The sequence below is a fragment of the Drosophila ananassae genome, chromosome 2R (genome assembly GCF_017639315.1).
Source record: "Drosophila ananassae strain 14024-0371.13 chromosome 2R, ASM1763931v2, whole genome shotgun sequence".
Classification (NCBI taxonomy): domain Eukaryota; kingdom Metazoa; phylum Arthropoda; class Insecta; order Diptera; family Drosophilidae; genus Drosophila; species Drosophila ananassae.
The window spans coordinates 11,028,278-11,041,037 of record NC_057928.1 but is presented as its reverse complement, the minus strand read 5'-3'; the positions used below and the strand labels follow the sequence as shown (position 1 = coordinate 11,041,037).

General features: G+C 43.7%; 3 protein-coding genes across 3 annotated transcripts; all 3 read left to right on the top strand.

Annotated features, from left to right (window-relative positions):
- The first annotated feature begins 5,646 nt into the window (after positions 1 to 5,646).
- Positions 5,647 to 7,462, top strand: LOC6493491 (proton-coupled amino acid transporter-like protein CG1139). The gene is made up of 7 exons (XM_001957821.4): positions 5,647 to 5,841; positions 5,904 to 5,945; positions 6,003 to 6,153; positions 6,209 to 6,330; positions 6,385 to 6,742; positions 6,797 to 6,975; positions 7,036 to 7,462. Exons 1-7 carry the CDS (start codon positions 5,753 to 5,755, stop codon positions 7,460 to 7,462), a joined length of 1,368 nt encoding a protein of 455 aa, XP_001957857.2. The 5' UTR covers positions 5,647 to 5,752.
- LOC6493492 (glutamate transporter polyphemus) lies at positions 7,445 to 9,796 on the top strand. Its single transcript, XM_001957822.4, has 6 exons — positions 7,445 to 7,584; positions 7,642 to 7,689; positions 7,748 to 7,898; positions 8,151 to 8,633; positions 8,773 to 8,951; positions 9,029 to 9,796. The coding sequence occupies exons 1-6, from the start codon at positions 7,574 to 7,576 to the stop codon at positions 9,573 to 9,575; spliced, it is 1,419 nt and encodes a 472-aa protein (XP_001957858.2). The 5' UTR covers positions 7,445 to 7,573; the 3' UTR covers positions 9,576 to 9,796.
- A 237-nt stretch (positions 9,797 to 10,033) lies between these two features.
- LOC6493493 (glutamate transporter polyphemus) lies at positions 10,034 to 12,054 on the top strand. The gene is made up of 6 exons (XM_001957823.4): positions 10,034 to 10,175; positions 10,235 to 10,282; positions 10,342 to 10,492; positions 10,542 to 11,024; positions 11,101 to 11,279; positions 11,340 to 12,054. The coding sequence occupies exons 1-6, from the start codon at positions 10,165 to 10,167 to the stop codon at positions 11,887 to 11,889; spliced, it is 1,422 nt and encodes a 473-aa protein (XP_001957859.1). The 5' UTR covers positions 10,034 to 10,164; the 3' UTR covers positions 11,890 to 12,054.
- Positions 12,055 to 12,760: the final 706 nt, after the last annotated feature.

Here is a 12,760-nt window from a genome sequence, read left to right as displayed (position 1 = left end):
TGGCTATATCTTGGCCGATTTGCACCCTATTCTTGAGCGGATTACCTTAAACGATTTCTAGATATATTCTCCATCAATCTGCATCAAAATCTAGAAACAATATATTTTTTAGATTTTTCTTCAAATTTCCTAGGGGGTCCCCTTCAAAATGCAGGGAGGGCCAATATGGCCCCCATCGATGGCTATATCTTGGCCAATTTATACTCGATTCATGAGCGGAATACCTTAAATGATTCCTAGATAGATTCTCTATCAATCTGCATCAAAATGTAGAAACAAAATATTTTTAGATTTTTCTTCAAATTTTCTAGGGGGTTCCCTTCAAAATGCATAGAGGGGCTAAATGGCCCCCAGCGATGGCTATATCTTGGCCAATTTCCACTCGATTCTTGAGCGGAGTACCTTAAACGATTTCTAGATAGATTCTCCATCAATCTGCATCAAAATCTAGAAACAATATATTTTTTAGATTTTTCTTCATTTCTATCGCTAGGGGCAAAATAGTCCCTAGCGATGGGTATATCTTGGCCGATTTTTATCCGATTCTTGAATGGAAGGCCTTTACCAATTCCTGGATAAATAGATCCATCAATCTGCATCCAAAATCAAAAAACGATATTTGAAAAGTGCATACAAGGACAATTTTCTCGGGATTTAAGACACAGGAAAGCTCCTTCTTCAGCTGAGTCATATTACCTTTAAAATAATTTCCTTTGTCAGATATAGATAATTTATATCTTGGATTCCCCTGTTTCGATCAGAGGTCATTAGCGTTGCATACAAAGTATATGCAACATTTGCGATCAAAAAATGTGATGCGGGTGAGTTCCTTGTCCTCTTCTGCTACTTGCAGGGGATGTCCTGAAGAAAACTGAAAAATCAAAGACATTTAGGTAGCAGGGAGCCGTAGGGAAGGTAGGAAATTAGATGTTATTGTGTAAGGAGTAGCACACCGGGCCGTAGATAATAACAATAATGAACTGGGAGTAGCGCGCGCCAAGGATCAAAAGGGAACAGCTGATGCTAAGGACGAAATGCAAGGAGGGGAGTGCAGAGGGTCCTTGGATGGATCGTCTGACAGAAGTCTCAGGTGCGGGGGTGTTTGGATTTTGTCTCAGTTCCTCCCTTTCCTGCTTTCTCTGATTTTATATTCTTATTTTTTGTTCTTTCCCCAGCAACCTCAGCAATTTGTAGCACGTGGCTGATTTTGGCGCCTTTTCTTTTTATTGTGTTGAGAAATTTTGTCAAAGAGTTGAGATCAGATTTCAGATCGGATATCTGAGAGATACTTTGTTGCACCCACACCGGAAGAACTCGCCGGGTACACAATATTATGGGGCTTCACAGGAAGGGAAAGGAAACCCGTTGATATCTGCATGTAAAGCCTTCCAAATGTCGGCCAAAATAGCGGGGAGGGAAGGGGTCTTAGTGGCCATTGAGTGGCAGGTATATGGAGACAGGCCCAAAGACGGTTATAATTGGCCCAAGGCAGCAACAATTTATCAACGCCGATTGCCATTTGTGTTGACAACTAACATAGTGGTCGGTGGACACTGGATCAGGAAAGGAATGGGGCTTCTGAGAGATCTCTAGTTGGCATGAAGCGTGTTGATTTCGCACTTTACAGCTTGTAAAACCAGCAAACGCAGCCGGGCTATGAAATTATTTATTTAATAATCGACGGCGAGTCATGAAAATGGTCAGCAATTGTCGTTAGTTGCATCCACCATCCACCATCCGCAGTCGCAGTTGCATTCGGAGTAGTAGTCGCTAATTGTGCACGAAAAGCATCGCAGAATTTATTACGTTTCAATTATGTATATGGGCAGATGTTGATGCTGCCAATTGGCAACGCATAAATCTCAACGGAGTCACTTGGCCATTAGCAGCCCGAGCTACCAACTCTGATCTGGCTAATCAGCTTCCTACTCCTTAAGCGGTGCACCCATACAACTGGCTTTCCTTGCAACATGTTGTCAGCTGACAGCAATATTGCAACTTTTTACGATATGGCCAACAGTCTAATCAGTTTTTTATCAGTTTGGTTGTAACCTTTCTTTTTTTTTTCGCAAATTCTGGCCACAAATTCCACTCCTGTTGCAACTGAAGTTGTCAGCAAACCAGGGCCTCTCACTTTCCAATTGGTATTCCTGGGACTCGAAATTAAGTTGAACAAATGGAGGGTTGCTCTTGGGATCTACTACTGCGTATTTCATATTCCTGTAGCAACCTAAGCCGCCCCTCTCCCCTGGCAAGAACCTTGTGGCAATGCGTGTGGTCTTCGGCCTGGCTAATGTTGCTGCTGCTCCTGCGGCTTTGGCTGTTGACGTTGCAGTTGCAACTTTTGTCGTTGTCCGTGCATAAATCGTGTGAAATATCGCATTTCGCGCATTTTCGCTTCGTGTTAACGAGTGTCACATACGCACACAGGGAAAACAATCGCCTGCAACAAGTATTTATTTGTCTTTTTTCTTTCCCCTGCCTGGCGGAGAATGTTGCTGTTACTGTTGGAGTTAAAGTTGCTACTTCGACTGGCAAGTGCAGTTGTTGTTGCTGTTTCTGTTGCTGTTGCTCTGGGTTTGCTCCAGGCATTTGCATATTGACAGCGCAGTGTGATAATGCTGTTGACATTGATATAGCTCCAAAAGTCTGCTCACAGACTGTGGGACAATTGCTGCTCTGGCTGCAAACTATTGTTGCTGGTTGCTAGTTGCTGGTTGCTGGTTGCTGGCTGCCAGTTGCTGCTGCAACGCCCACCAAACAATTGACAGTCAACAAGATGCCGGCGCAACAGAAACAACAAAAAATTACAGAAATAATGCTGAAAAGAGCGCAGAATCTGATAAAGTTGCGGCTGTTGCGCATGCGCATGTTGCACGCCTACAAAATCATGTTGCACGTCAGTTGGGCCAGCTTTTTTCCCTCAAAATATGTTTGTGTGTGTGGCTCATTTAAATTCTGCAATGATTTTTGCCAAGTACTTTGGATATTGCCTTTCAAGGCCGCCTTTTCGCTCGACTTAGGTGGTCACATAACTTTTTTTTCCCCCCCCAAGCCGGGGATGGAGATTTCCGGAGGGGTTTTTTTCTCCTCAACTGACAGACGGCAGCCGGAGAAGGCGTACTCTATATGGAGATCGGATTTCTAGCCCGCTGCTGGGCGGCAATTGATTCTTAAAAAACGCTGACAACTTACATGTTGCATATGCATGTTGCCGCGTTGACAAATTGGCTCCATGTAGATGCAACAAATCCGAACGGAAATGGGAAATTACTGAATAATGCAAAAAGCAAAACGCCCACCTAAAATCGACTCCGGGGGGGTTATCCCCTTCCCAACTAATAATCGCATAATACACGTACCAGGCTAATGATTAACCTGCATCATTATCGCTCCCAGATCTCCAAGATGCCCCATTCTTTTTTTGTTGTTTTTATATTGTTGCCCATCGAAAATTAGCTGCCGTATCTGCAGAAGCTCTTCCGAGTGCCGGAGCGGCGGTGGAGCTCCAGTTTGCCAGTTGCCAGCTTGCCCGCTTGCCAGGTTGCCAGTTTGGAGGGCAGGACAACAAAGCATCCTGCACTTTTACTCGCCCCATTCAAAAAGGAAGGCATCAGAAGGAGGCTGATGGCCCCGAGGCAAGACCTGCAATCTGGCTTTATTTTATGCGCGGAGCGCGCTTAAAAATGCAGTCAACGTCTCCCCGGATTCGGGATGTGGAGTAGTGGGCTTGGAAATGGGGAATGGGGATGGAGGAGTTTTGGATGGGGATGGGGATGGGGATGGGGATGGGCAGACAGGAACCTGCCGCTTAGGCGAATGCCTCACGGGCCCCAAAAAGGCAAACGGCCCGACAACAGCAACAGCAGCAGCAGCAGCACAGCAGCAACATCAACAGCAACAAATGGCATTAAAAAAACCATCACAATCCGGTGGCAGCAACAAGGAGAGCGGACTTGGGGCAGAAAATTCACTGCATCCTCCCACTTTTTGCTGGTTTTGTGAATGTTGCCTCTAGATGGGCCTATTATGTTGTTGTTGTTACTGTTGCTGTTGCTGTTGCTGTTGCTGCCGCTGCTGTTGTTGTTCGATGTTGCTGCTTGTCGTTCGCTGTTGTGCTCGCCAATCATTAAATGCGTTTTTCATACAGTTGATTTCGGTTTTTTTATGCGGGAGTTGCTGTTGCTGCTGCGATTTTTGATTTATGAACCAGCAAATGAGTTCGCGAAAGGAGAACATGAAATCGAGGCTGGGGCGGCGGGTGGGGAATGTATATCAAATAAGTATACACCCACACTTCCGGCTGTAAATTGAATTGAGGGCGTGGCAGGGTCTGGAATGTTGCACCCAATGTTGCATGTTGCCAGCGGACAGGCTGGCAGGCGGCAGAAGGCAGGGGGCATGCGGCTGGCAGGCAGATAATTATGCGCATTTTTCTGCCGACTGTCTGGCCGATAGTTTTGTGGCCAAACATCAAAGTGGCAGCAGCCAAAGAAACAGCCAGAACGACAGCGACAACGACGACAAATCGTTGAAAGTTACAGTTTAAGTTGCTGCCAATCACCGGCAGCGGCAGTGGCAACAACAGCAACCACCAGCGGATAATCAGAATTCCAGCATTTTCACCTGTTGCCAGAGCTTGTGCAGCTTGACATGTGCCGCACATGCCGCGCTGCCATTTGTCTGCACTTTAATGATGCGCCACATCTAACTGCAACTGCAACATCAACGGCAGCCACAGTAGCAGAAGCTGCAACTAACCATTCACTCGTTACACGCACAAAAAAGGGGGATATTTTTGTATATTACAGCGTTTAGAAGTCTTAAAAGGTATCTAACCAAAAATATCTATTGAATCTTAAAAATGGGTTAAAAGACCCATTTAAAAATAGTTTCCTCCCATTTCTCAGAGTGGAAAATTTAATAATTCATGATAACCAGGTTCACCTGTTCTGGTGGTTGGAATGATTCTAATGGTTCAGGCATGGTTCTTCCGGATTTAGTGTTTCTTTTGCTTGTAGTACCTTAAAAAAACGTACACTTTAATATTTACTCAAAAGAATTTAAGGCCGGCAACAAGTGCAATTTAATCGCAGAACCAAGGCTTAGGCAAACACAAATGCTTAGTTGACTTTTGGCCCCAGACGAATACTTACCTGTCATGGACGCGGGGCGGCAGAAAATTTGCATTTTCGATTCGAGGCCGACAAGAAAAGGTAGGAGAACCAGCGGGAATCGGCCCCACACAATGATAAAAAGAGTCTTAACTAGAAACTGTAGATTGTGCCTTCCCCCTCGGTGGAGAATTTATGACCAGGTGCCAATACAGGTGGGTGGGGAGGGGCCAGGTATCCCATTGAAAAATGCCAGTACTGGCCACACTAATTAGTTTGCCCAACTGCCCCAAGGCAATTGCATAATTTAGGTAGCGAATTCCACTGGCATTGCCTTTTTCCTTGCCTTGCCATGCCTTGGCTTTGACTTTAACTTTGGCGAAAAACGCCCACACAACAAAGTTGTTCAGAAGAGAGCGATTTCCTGGAAAGAGTCGCCGCTCAGGGCCATGCTAATACCACCACCCTTCTTGGAAGCTGGCCCAGCCCCAGATTCGCGAGATCTCAACGGCAGCCGTAACCCGAGGGATCTGTGATCCACATTTGCATAATTGCAGACCAAAGTCGGCGTTGATTTCCCCTCTCGAAAAAAGAAACAGAAATTATTCCCTTTCCAGGGATTCAATTTTCTTTAAAAGATGCCAAGAATCAAGAGTAAGTACCGGTGTCCGGAGCAGGAGTTATCCTTCCAAAGGCGACTCCTGGGTGGAGTCGAAAGGAGTTTCAGGTGGGTGAGCGTGTGTGGGTTGGAGGCTCTTTTATGACTCTTAACTTGGTTTATTCTTTTAGACCAGCTGTGGCATACATTAATTATCCAGACAATCCCATGTCGTAAGTAGTACTTTTGTATGATATCTTTTCTTTATTTTAATATTTAAATATTTTTAGAAACTCGGAAGTTTTTATAAATGTGATAAAATGTGCCTTTGGCACAGGTTGCTTGGCCATGCCTCGTGCCTTTCACAATACTGGTTGGCTTACTGGCCTAGTCAGCACATTTCTAGTCAGTTTTCTGGTAGTCTATGCCATGAATGTCTTGGTAAAAAAAATTTAGTTTCCAGCCCACTATTGAGACTGATTTCTTACTCATCTAGCTTCAGCATATTCATCATCTGGGTAAGATCCATGGCAACCCCCATCTAAGTTACCGAAAAACCATGGAATTCGCCCTAAGCCAAGGACCTCGGTGTCTGCACTTCGCGGCCAAGCCTTTGGGGTTGGTTTTTTGAAATCACCTTTAAGTTTTTAGTTTTAATTGTTAAGCCATTAGATACTTAGTCGACATCCTTTTGGGAACCTATCACTTTGGCGTTCTCTGTGTATATGTTATTTTTGTGGCCAAGAGCATGAAGTATTTACTGGATCTGCATTTTTGGTTTTTGGATGAAAGGCTATACATGGCTCTTCTGACCTTTCCGTTGGTGCTGACATTCTTGGTTCCCAACCTCAAGTACTTGGTTCCATTCGCCTTGATAGCCAATATTCTGATATTCTTTGGGTTTTCCATAATTGTATGTTACCTTGTCAGAGATCTTCCAAGCTTTGAAGACATCCCTGCTACTCGGCCCCTGAAAACCTGGCCATTATTTTTTGGCACTGTTCTTTTTGCCATCGAATCTGTGGGAGTGGTAAATTAATATGCTTTATGTTATAGAATATTTTGTTTAAAACTTATTCTCTAGATCCTTGCCTTGGAGCGTAACATGCGAACTCCTGAGCGCTATCTGGGTCCTTGTGGCATCCTTAATCAAGCCATGGCTTTCGTTATCTTTTTCTATGCAGCCTTTGGCTTCCTGGGCTATTGGCGGTTTGGTCAGAACACCTCCAATTCCATATTACAAGATCTACCCGCCAGCGATACGTAAGTTTCTAAGCTCAACTAAAATCCAAGAAATGCCACTCACGATATACTTTTTTTTAGCCTTATCCAGATGGTCTTGGCCATGTTTGCTCTGGGAATATTCTTCAGCTACGCGTTGCAGGGCTCCGTGACTGTGGACATCATTTGGAAGGGCTATTTAGAGCCAAACTTGGAGGAAGGTTCCGGCAGGATTACCGAAATGCTTGTGCGGATCGCCCTGGTCATTGCCTCGGTGCTGGTGGCCATTGAGTATCCGGATTTTGGATTGATTCTCTCTCTAACCGGATCCTTTTGCCTGGCACAATTGGGTCTAATCTTTCCCGGAATCGTGGACTTCTGCGTCTGCTATGTCGAAGGATATGGGCCTGGCTATATCTTGCTCTTTCGGGCGTTAACGTTTATATTCATGGGTCTCGCAGGCGGTGTGGCCGGTACAGTAGTCACTCTACAAGTCCTGAATCAACGGTTTCCCTTTTTACGGTTTTAGTTTATTTCTGAGCAAATTATGTCATGTTCAGTTTACTATTTCATTTGAAACAACAACTTATTCATACTCTTGTACTCTGTATATTTTTATATATTTTCTAAATTTTCTGCAATGGCCGATAAGTAAGTGTGAGGTCCATTGATACTAAGGGGTACTAACCATCCTGCTATTCTCCTCAGAGGCGGATATAATCCCTATGATAATCGAGAAGTAGAACATCCATTGACGTAAGAATTTTTTTGTTCGTATAAATTAACTCTGAACTATTTTATATATTTATTGAAGAAATTTTGGTGCCTTCATTTCGCTCATCAAGTGTGTGGTGGGCACAGGTATTTTGGCTCTGCCTATGGCTTTTTATTATGCAGGAATAATTTTTGGAATCTTTATGCTGGTAACCATCACTTTCTTGCTCATCCATGGAATGCAATTGTTGGTAAATGATTCTATCTGGCCTGCTGCGGTTTTCACTTTCCACATTTTTGTTAGTCCCATTTCCAATCGAAATAATCACTTAATACGTGAAGCGTGATTTATACTTTATATATTATATTATAAGATATATATCCGATGTGTGATCTTTCTACTTTCAAATCAATATTTAAATCAAAATTAAAATACGCGAAAAAATAGTGAAAACCGAAACGTCTGTAGAAGTAAACTCTCAAAATCAGAATCTTTTTCCTAGATTATTTGCATGATTGAATGTTCACGGCGCCTTCAAATTGGATACTGCACTTTCCCGGATACTATGAAGTACGCTCTTGGCCAGGGTCCCCAGTGCTGTAAATGCTTAGCCAAGGCGGGTGCCATAATATGCGACGCGGTCCTTATATCCTCACACTACGGTGTATGTGTTGTGTACATTGTGTTCGTGAGCCTTAACCTGAAGGAAATAATGGACTACAACGTCGTAGAACTACATCAGACGATTTATATAGCCATCATTGGGGCTCTTTTGATTTTCCCATTTATGATAACTAGACTAAAGTGGCTGGTTCCCTTCAACGTGCTCGCCAGCGTTCTCGAATATTTGGCATTTGCCTGTATGATTTACTACATCTTCCAGGATCTGCCTTCGATAACTGAGAGAGCTATTTTCTTTGGAAAAATTGAAAAAATGCCCCTTTTCTTTGGCATTGTCCTGTTTTCAATCTCCTCTGTTGGTGTGGTAAGTTCAAATTTTCAAAATCTAATAAGGGTTCTTGAGGGGAATATCTTAAGCAATTGGTTAAACCTTTTTATGCTTTAAAGTTCTACTCCGATTGCAGTTTATTATTGCATTGAAAGTTTTTAATTCTGTTTCATAGATGTTGGCCATTGAGGCCAAAATGGAGCACCCAGAGAAGTACATTGGATGGTTCGGAATCCTCGACATTGCCGCAGTGTGTGTCGTCTTATCGTATATATTTTTTGGAGTCATGGGCTACTGGAAGTATGGAGATGATATAAAACCGGCTTTGAGCATCAATCTGCCTACGAAGGAACCGTAAGTTTGCAATTAATAAAATGTACCACATTTTTTAAAATCTAATGAATATTTCTAAATTACGATTCTGCTTGTAGTCTTGCCCAATTTGCCCAGGGGTGTATTATGTGTGCCATCTTCTTCACCTACTCCCTGTGCGGCTATGTGGTAATCAATATAATTATGAACCACTATTGGAACAAAAACGGCGACCTAAAGCATGCTCTAATCAAGGAGTTAATCCTGCGATTTGTTTTTGTTATTGTGAGCACCATTAATGCCATCGCCTTTTCAAACTTGGGACCCTTGCTCTCCCTTGTGGGGGCCTTCAGTATCTCGCTGCTGAATCTCATTTTTCCAGCTATGATCGAGATTTGTCTACTCTATCCGCCAGAGTTCGATTACGGCAGAATGAAGTGGAAGTTAATAAAGGACATCATGCTGATTATCATTGGCACTGTGATCCTATTCCACGGAACCTATGTGGCCATCAGTGACATGATCGAGTCATGGATCTATCAAACTACGGAGGCGCCGTCGACCGAGGACACTACTGAGGCGGACGAATCCCCGTCAGAGGCTCCCATGGAAGAAAATCAGCCACCACCTGCTCTTCGGTTCTTTGCGGATTATATATCTCTATGAGAGACATCCAACGGACCTTCAAGGAAAAGTTAATAACGGACATTCTCTCCTATTTATTTATCTTGACAATTTGTCCTTGGAAAGAAGATGTGTACCCCTTTTTAGGGAACTGTGCAAGATAAGTTATAAAATGTAATTTTTAAATGGTCTTCGACATTTATTTGTAAAAATTTGGAGCGTTTTATAAGGTATATCCTTTAAATAAATAATATAAACCGCAACATAGCATTAGTTTTTGTGGACATTGGGAATGTGGCATGCGGCAAGCTGATGCAACAACCTGTTGCACTGCCCACTGATGAGCTCCTGAATATATGCCAATGTGGCTGTGCATTTTGTCCTGGGAACTGACAAATCTCAACTAACTTTTTATTGGTCCTTTCAGACTATTAACCTTAAAAAAGCCACGACTGGCAATCATTTTGAATATTCTGCTCTAGAGTTTATAAAATTTTTCGCTTTTACTTTATAGCTTTTCAAATAATGTCATATATTCCCAAACATGTTTAAGTCAAGCCCAAGGTTTTTCTATCATTTGTACTAACTTGTACATACAAGCTACACATAAATATTGTCAAAATTTACATGAATGGCTGATAAGTAAGAAAGTAAAGTCCATTGATTGAAAACGATAATAACCATAATTCTATTCCACTCAGAGGCGGCTACGATCCCTACGAGCATCGCGATGTTGAAGTTCCATTGTCGTAAGTGTTATATATTCCGGCTAAAGTCAACATGATTCTGATATTGATATTTCTTGAAGAAATTTTGGTGCTTTCATATCACTCCTCAAGTGTGTTGTAGGAACTGGTATTTTGGCGTTGCCTTTGGCATTTTACTATGCAGGAATTATTTTTGGGACTATCCTCCTGGTTCTCGTCACCTTCATGCTCATCCATGGCATGCAATTAATGGTAAAATTTTGTGCAAGTCAACTTTTATAATTCAGAATCCATTTTCCAGATTATTTGCATGATTGAATGTGCTCGCCGCCAACAAATGGGCTACTGCACTTTCCCGTTGTCTATGCAGTTTTCCCTTGCCCAGGGTCCAAAGTGTTTCCGGTCAATAGCCAAGGCGGGGGCTATTATCGTCTACATTGTCCTCATATCCTCACACTACGGTGTGTGTGTTGTGTACCTCGTGTTTGTCAGCAAGAACGCTAAACAGCTCATTGACTTTTACGTGCAAGAGATGAATTTGCTAATTTATGTGGCCATTGTCGGGCTACTGATGATACCGCCATTTTTGATCCGTACCCTCAAATGGCTCGTACCCTTCAACCTGCTGGCCAGCATCCTCATTTACCTTGGATTCGCCTGCATCATATACTACCTCTTCCAGGATTTGCCTCCGATCACTGATAGAGCCGTTTTCTTTGGCGAAGTTGAGTACTTGCCACTGTTTTTTGGCATAGCCCTGTTTTCAATCACCTCTGTGGGAGTGGTAAGTCAATATATCCTGAACTCAAGATTGGGAGTTGGATTTCCATTCCTTTTTCACGACCTATCCTGCCCCATAGATGTTGGCTATTGAGGCCAAAATGGCGCACCCTGAAAAGTACATCGGATGGTTTGGAATCCTGGACATTGCCATTGTGGTTGTCGTTATATCCTATGTATTTTTTGGCGTCATGGGCTACTGGAAGTATGGAGACGAAATCGCCGGAAGTATAACCCTCAATCTGCCTATCAAGGAAACGTAAGTATCCCAAAAAAAAAATCTTCATTATCGCTCGGATTAATTGAGATTTATTCATAGAGTTGCCCAAGTTTCGAAGGGATTTATTATGACTGCCATCTTCTTTACCTATCCCCTGTGCGGCTATGTGGTAATCGATATAATTATGAACCAGTTTTGGAACAAAACCGGTGAACTAAAACACGCCGAAATCAAGGAGTACATCGTGCGAGTGATTTTCGTTGTGGTGAGCACCATAAACGCCATCGCCTTCCCAGACCTTGGACCCCTGCTCTCCCTTGTGGGGGCCTTCAGCATCTCCCTGCTGAACCTAATTTTCCCGGCCATTATGGAGATTTGTCTGCTCTATCCTCCGGAGTACGACTACGGCAAACTGAAATGGAAGTTGATAAAGGACATCCTACTAATTATCGTTGGCACTTGTATCCTAGTACACGGAACATACTCCTCCATCCGTGAAATGATCAAAGATTGGGGCGGAACCACTTCAACGGAGGCGCCGACAACCAGTGAGGATACCACTGAGACCGAAGAACTCTCGCCAGAAGGTCCTTCTGGTGATGCACCTGCAGCCTTTCTACGGTTCTTTGAGGATGAATTTCTTTTATAGTTCCAACGTACCATACTTCCATACTCCAACGGACTTTCGTTCGTAGAAAGGGGTTACCTTGGAGAGCTCTTCAATTGTATGCGAGCCGTGTTTTAAAAAATGTATAAAATTATCTTCATACTATATATTGTACATTTATAAACTAGTGAGATTCCTGGCATGTAATTATTTGTTATAGCTTTGACTGCCTAAGGGTCAAGTGTCGGGACACATTCCACCCGCTGACTCTTGACCCTCAACCAGCCACTGAGACTTGGCCATTATCGATGGCGATTGGCTTTGGCTTTGACATTGGCATGGCCAGCAATTCCCTCATAAGCTGACGCGGCGGTGGGAGTTGGCCATCGTTCAAGGCGGTCTGGCATGTGGCATGCGGCAAGCGGCAAGCTGCTGCGGCAACCTGTTCCACTGCGCACGTCAGCCCACTTAACGATGTGCTCCGGAATTTATGCCGATATGGTAATGCATCTGTGCTGGGACTTGAACCGGGAACTGTGGAACTGGGAACCGGGATTGCAACTGCAACTGCTACTGCCACGGCAACTGGGACTTTGAGTGGGACTCGGAATCTTGGAGACTGCCTCATTATGCCATTGATGGACTGCAGTTGAGCATTCGGATTGCGTAATTTATTGTTTTGGCTCTTTCGGCCCCGATAAACTGGTGTTGGTCCGGAGTCCGATTCGGATTCCCGACGTCGATGCCCCAAAATGGACAGCCGGCCAGCATTCGTGCAACATATGTCTGGACATGTGTTTGTGTCTGTCTGTGTCATTTGTGTGGCATTTTTTGCCAACGCCTGGCTGTTCGGTGGCGGCAATCTCACTTTCCGCCGGGGGATTGGAGCCATTTAAGGCTCTAATTAGCTACG

Excerpts from the sequence above, each read along its gene's own strand:
- LOC6493491 (XM_001957821.4), top strand. The coding sequence starts at position 5,753 with ATGCCAAGAATCAAGAGTAAGTACCGGTGTCCGGAGCAGGAGTTATCC. Across the intron at positions 5,946-6,002 it reads TATCCAGACAATCCCATGTC|AAACTCGGAAGTTTTTATAA; the intron begins GTAAGTAGTACT and ends AAATATTTTTAG. Across the intron at positions 6,331-6,384 it reads TTCGCGGCCAAGCCTTTGGG|ATACTTAGTCGACATCCTTT; the intron begins GTTGGTTTTTTG and ends TTAAGCCATTAG.
- LOC6493492 (XM_001957822.4), top strand. Across the intron at positions 7,899-8,150 it reads TCCATGGAATGCAATTGTTG|ATTATTTGCATGATTGAATG; the intron begins GTAAATGATTCT and ends TCTTTTTCCTAG. Across the intron at positions 8,634-8,772 it reads CAATCTCCTCTGTTGGTGTG|ATGTTGGCCATTGAGGCCAA; the intron begins GTAAGTTCAAAT and ends TCTGTTTCATAG.
- LOC6493493 (XM_001957823.4), top strand. Across the intron at positions 10,283-10,341 it reads GATGTTGAAGTTCCATTGTC|AAATTTTGGTGCTTTCATAT; the intron begins GTAAGTGTTATA and ends TATTTCTTGAAG. Across the intron at positions 10,493-10,541 it reads TCCATGGCATGCAATTAATG|ATTATTTGCATGATTGAATG; the intron begins GTAAAATTTTGT and ends TCCATTTTCCAG.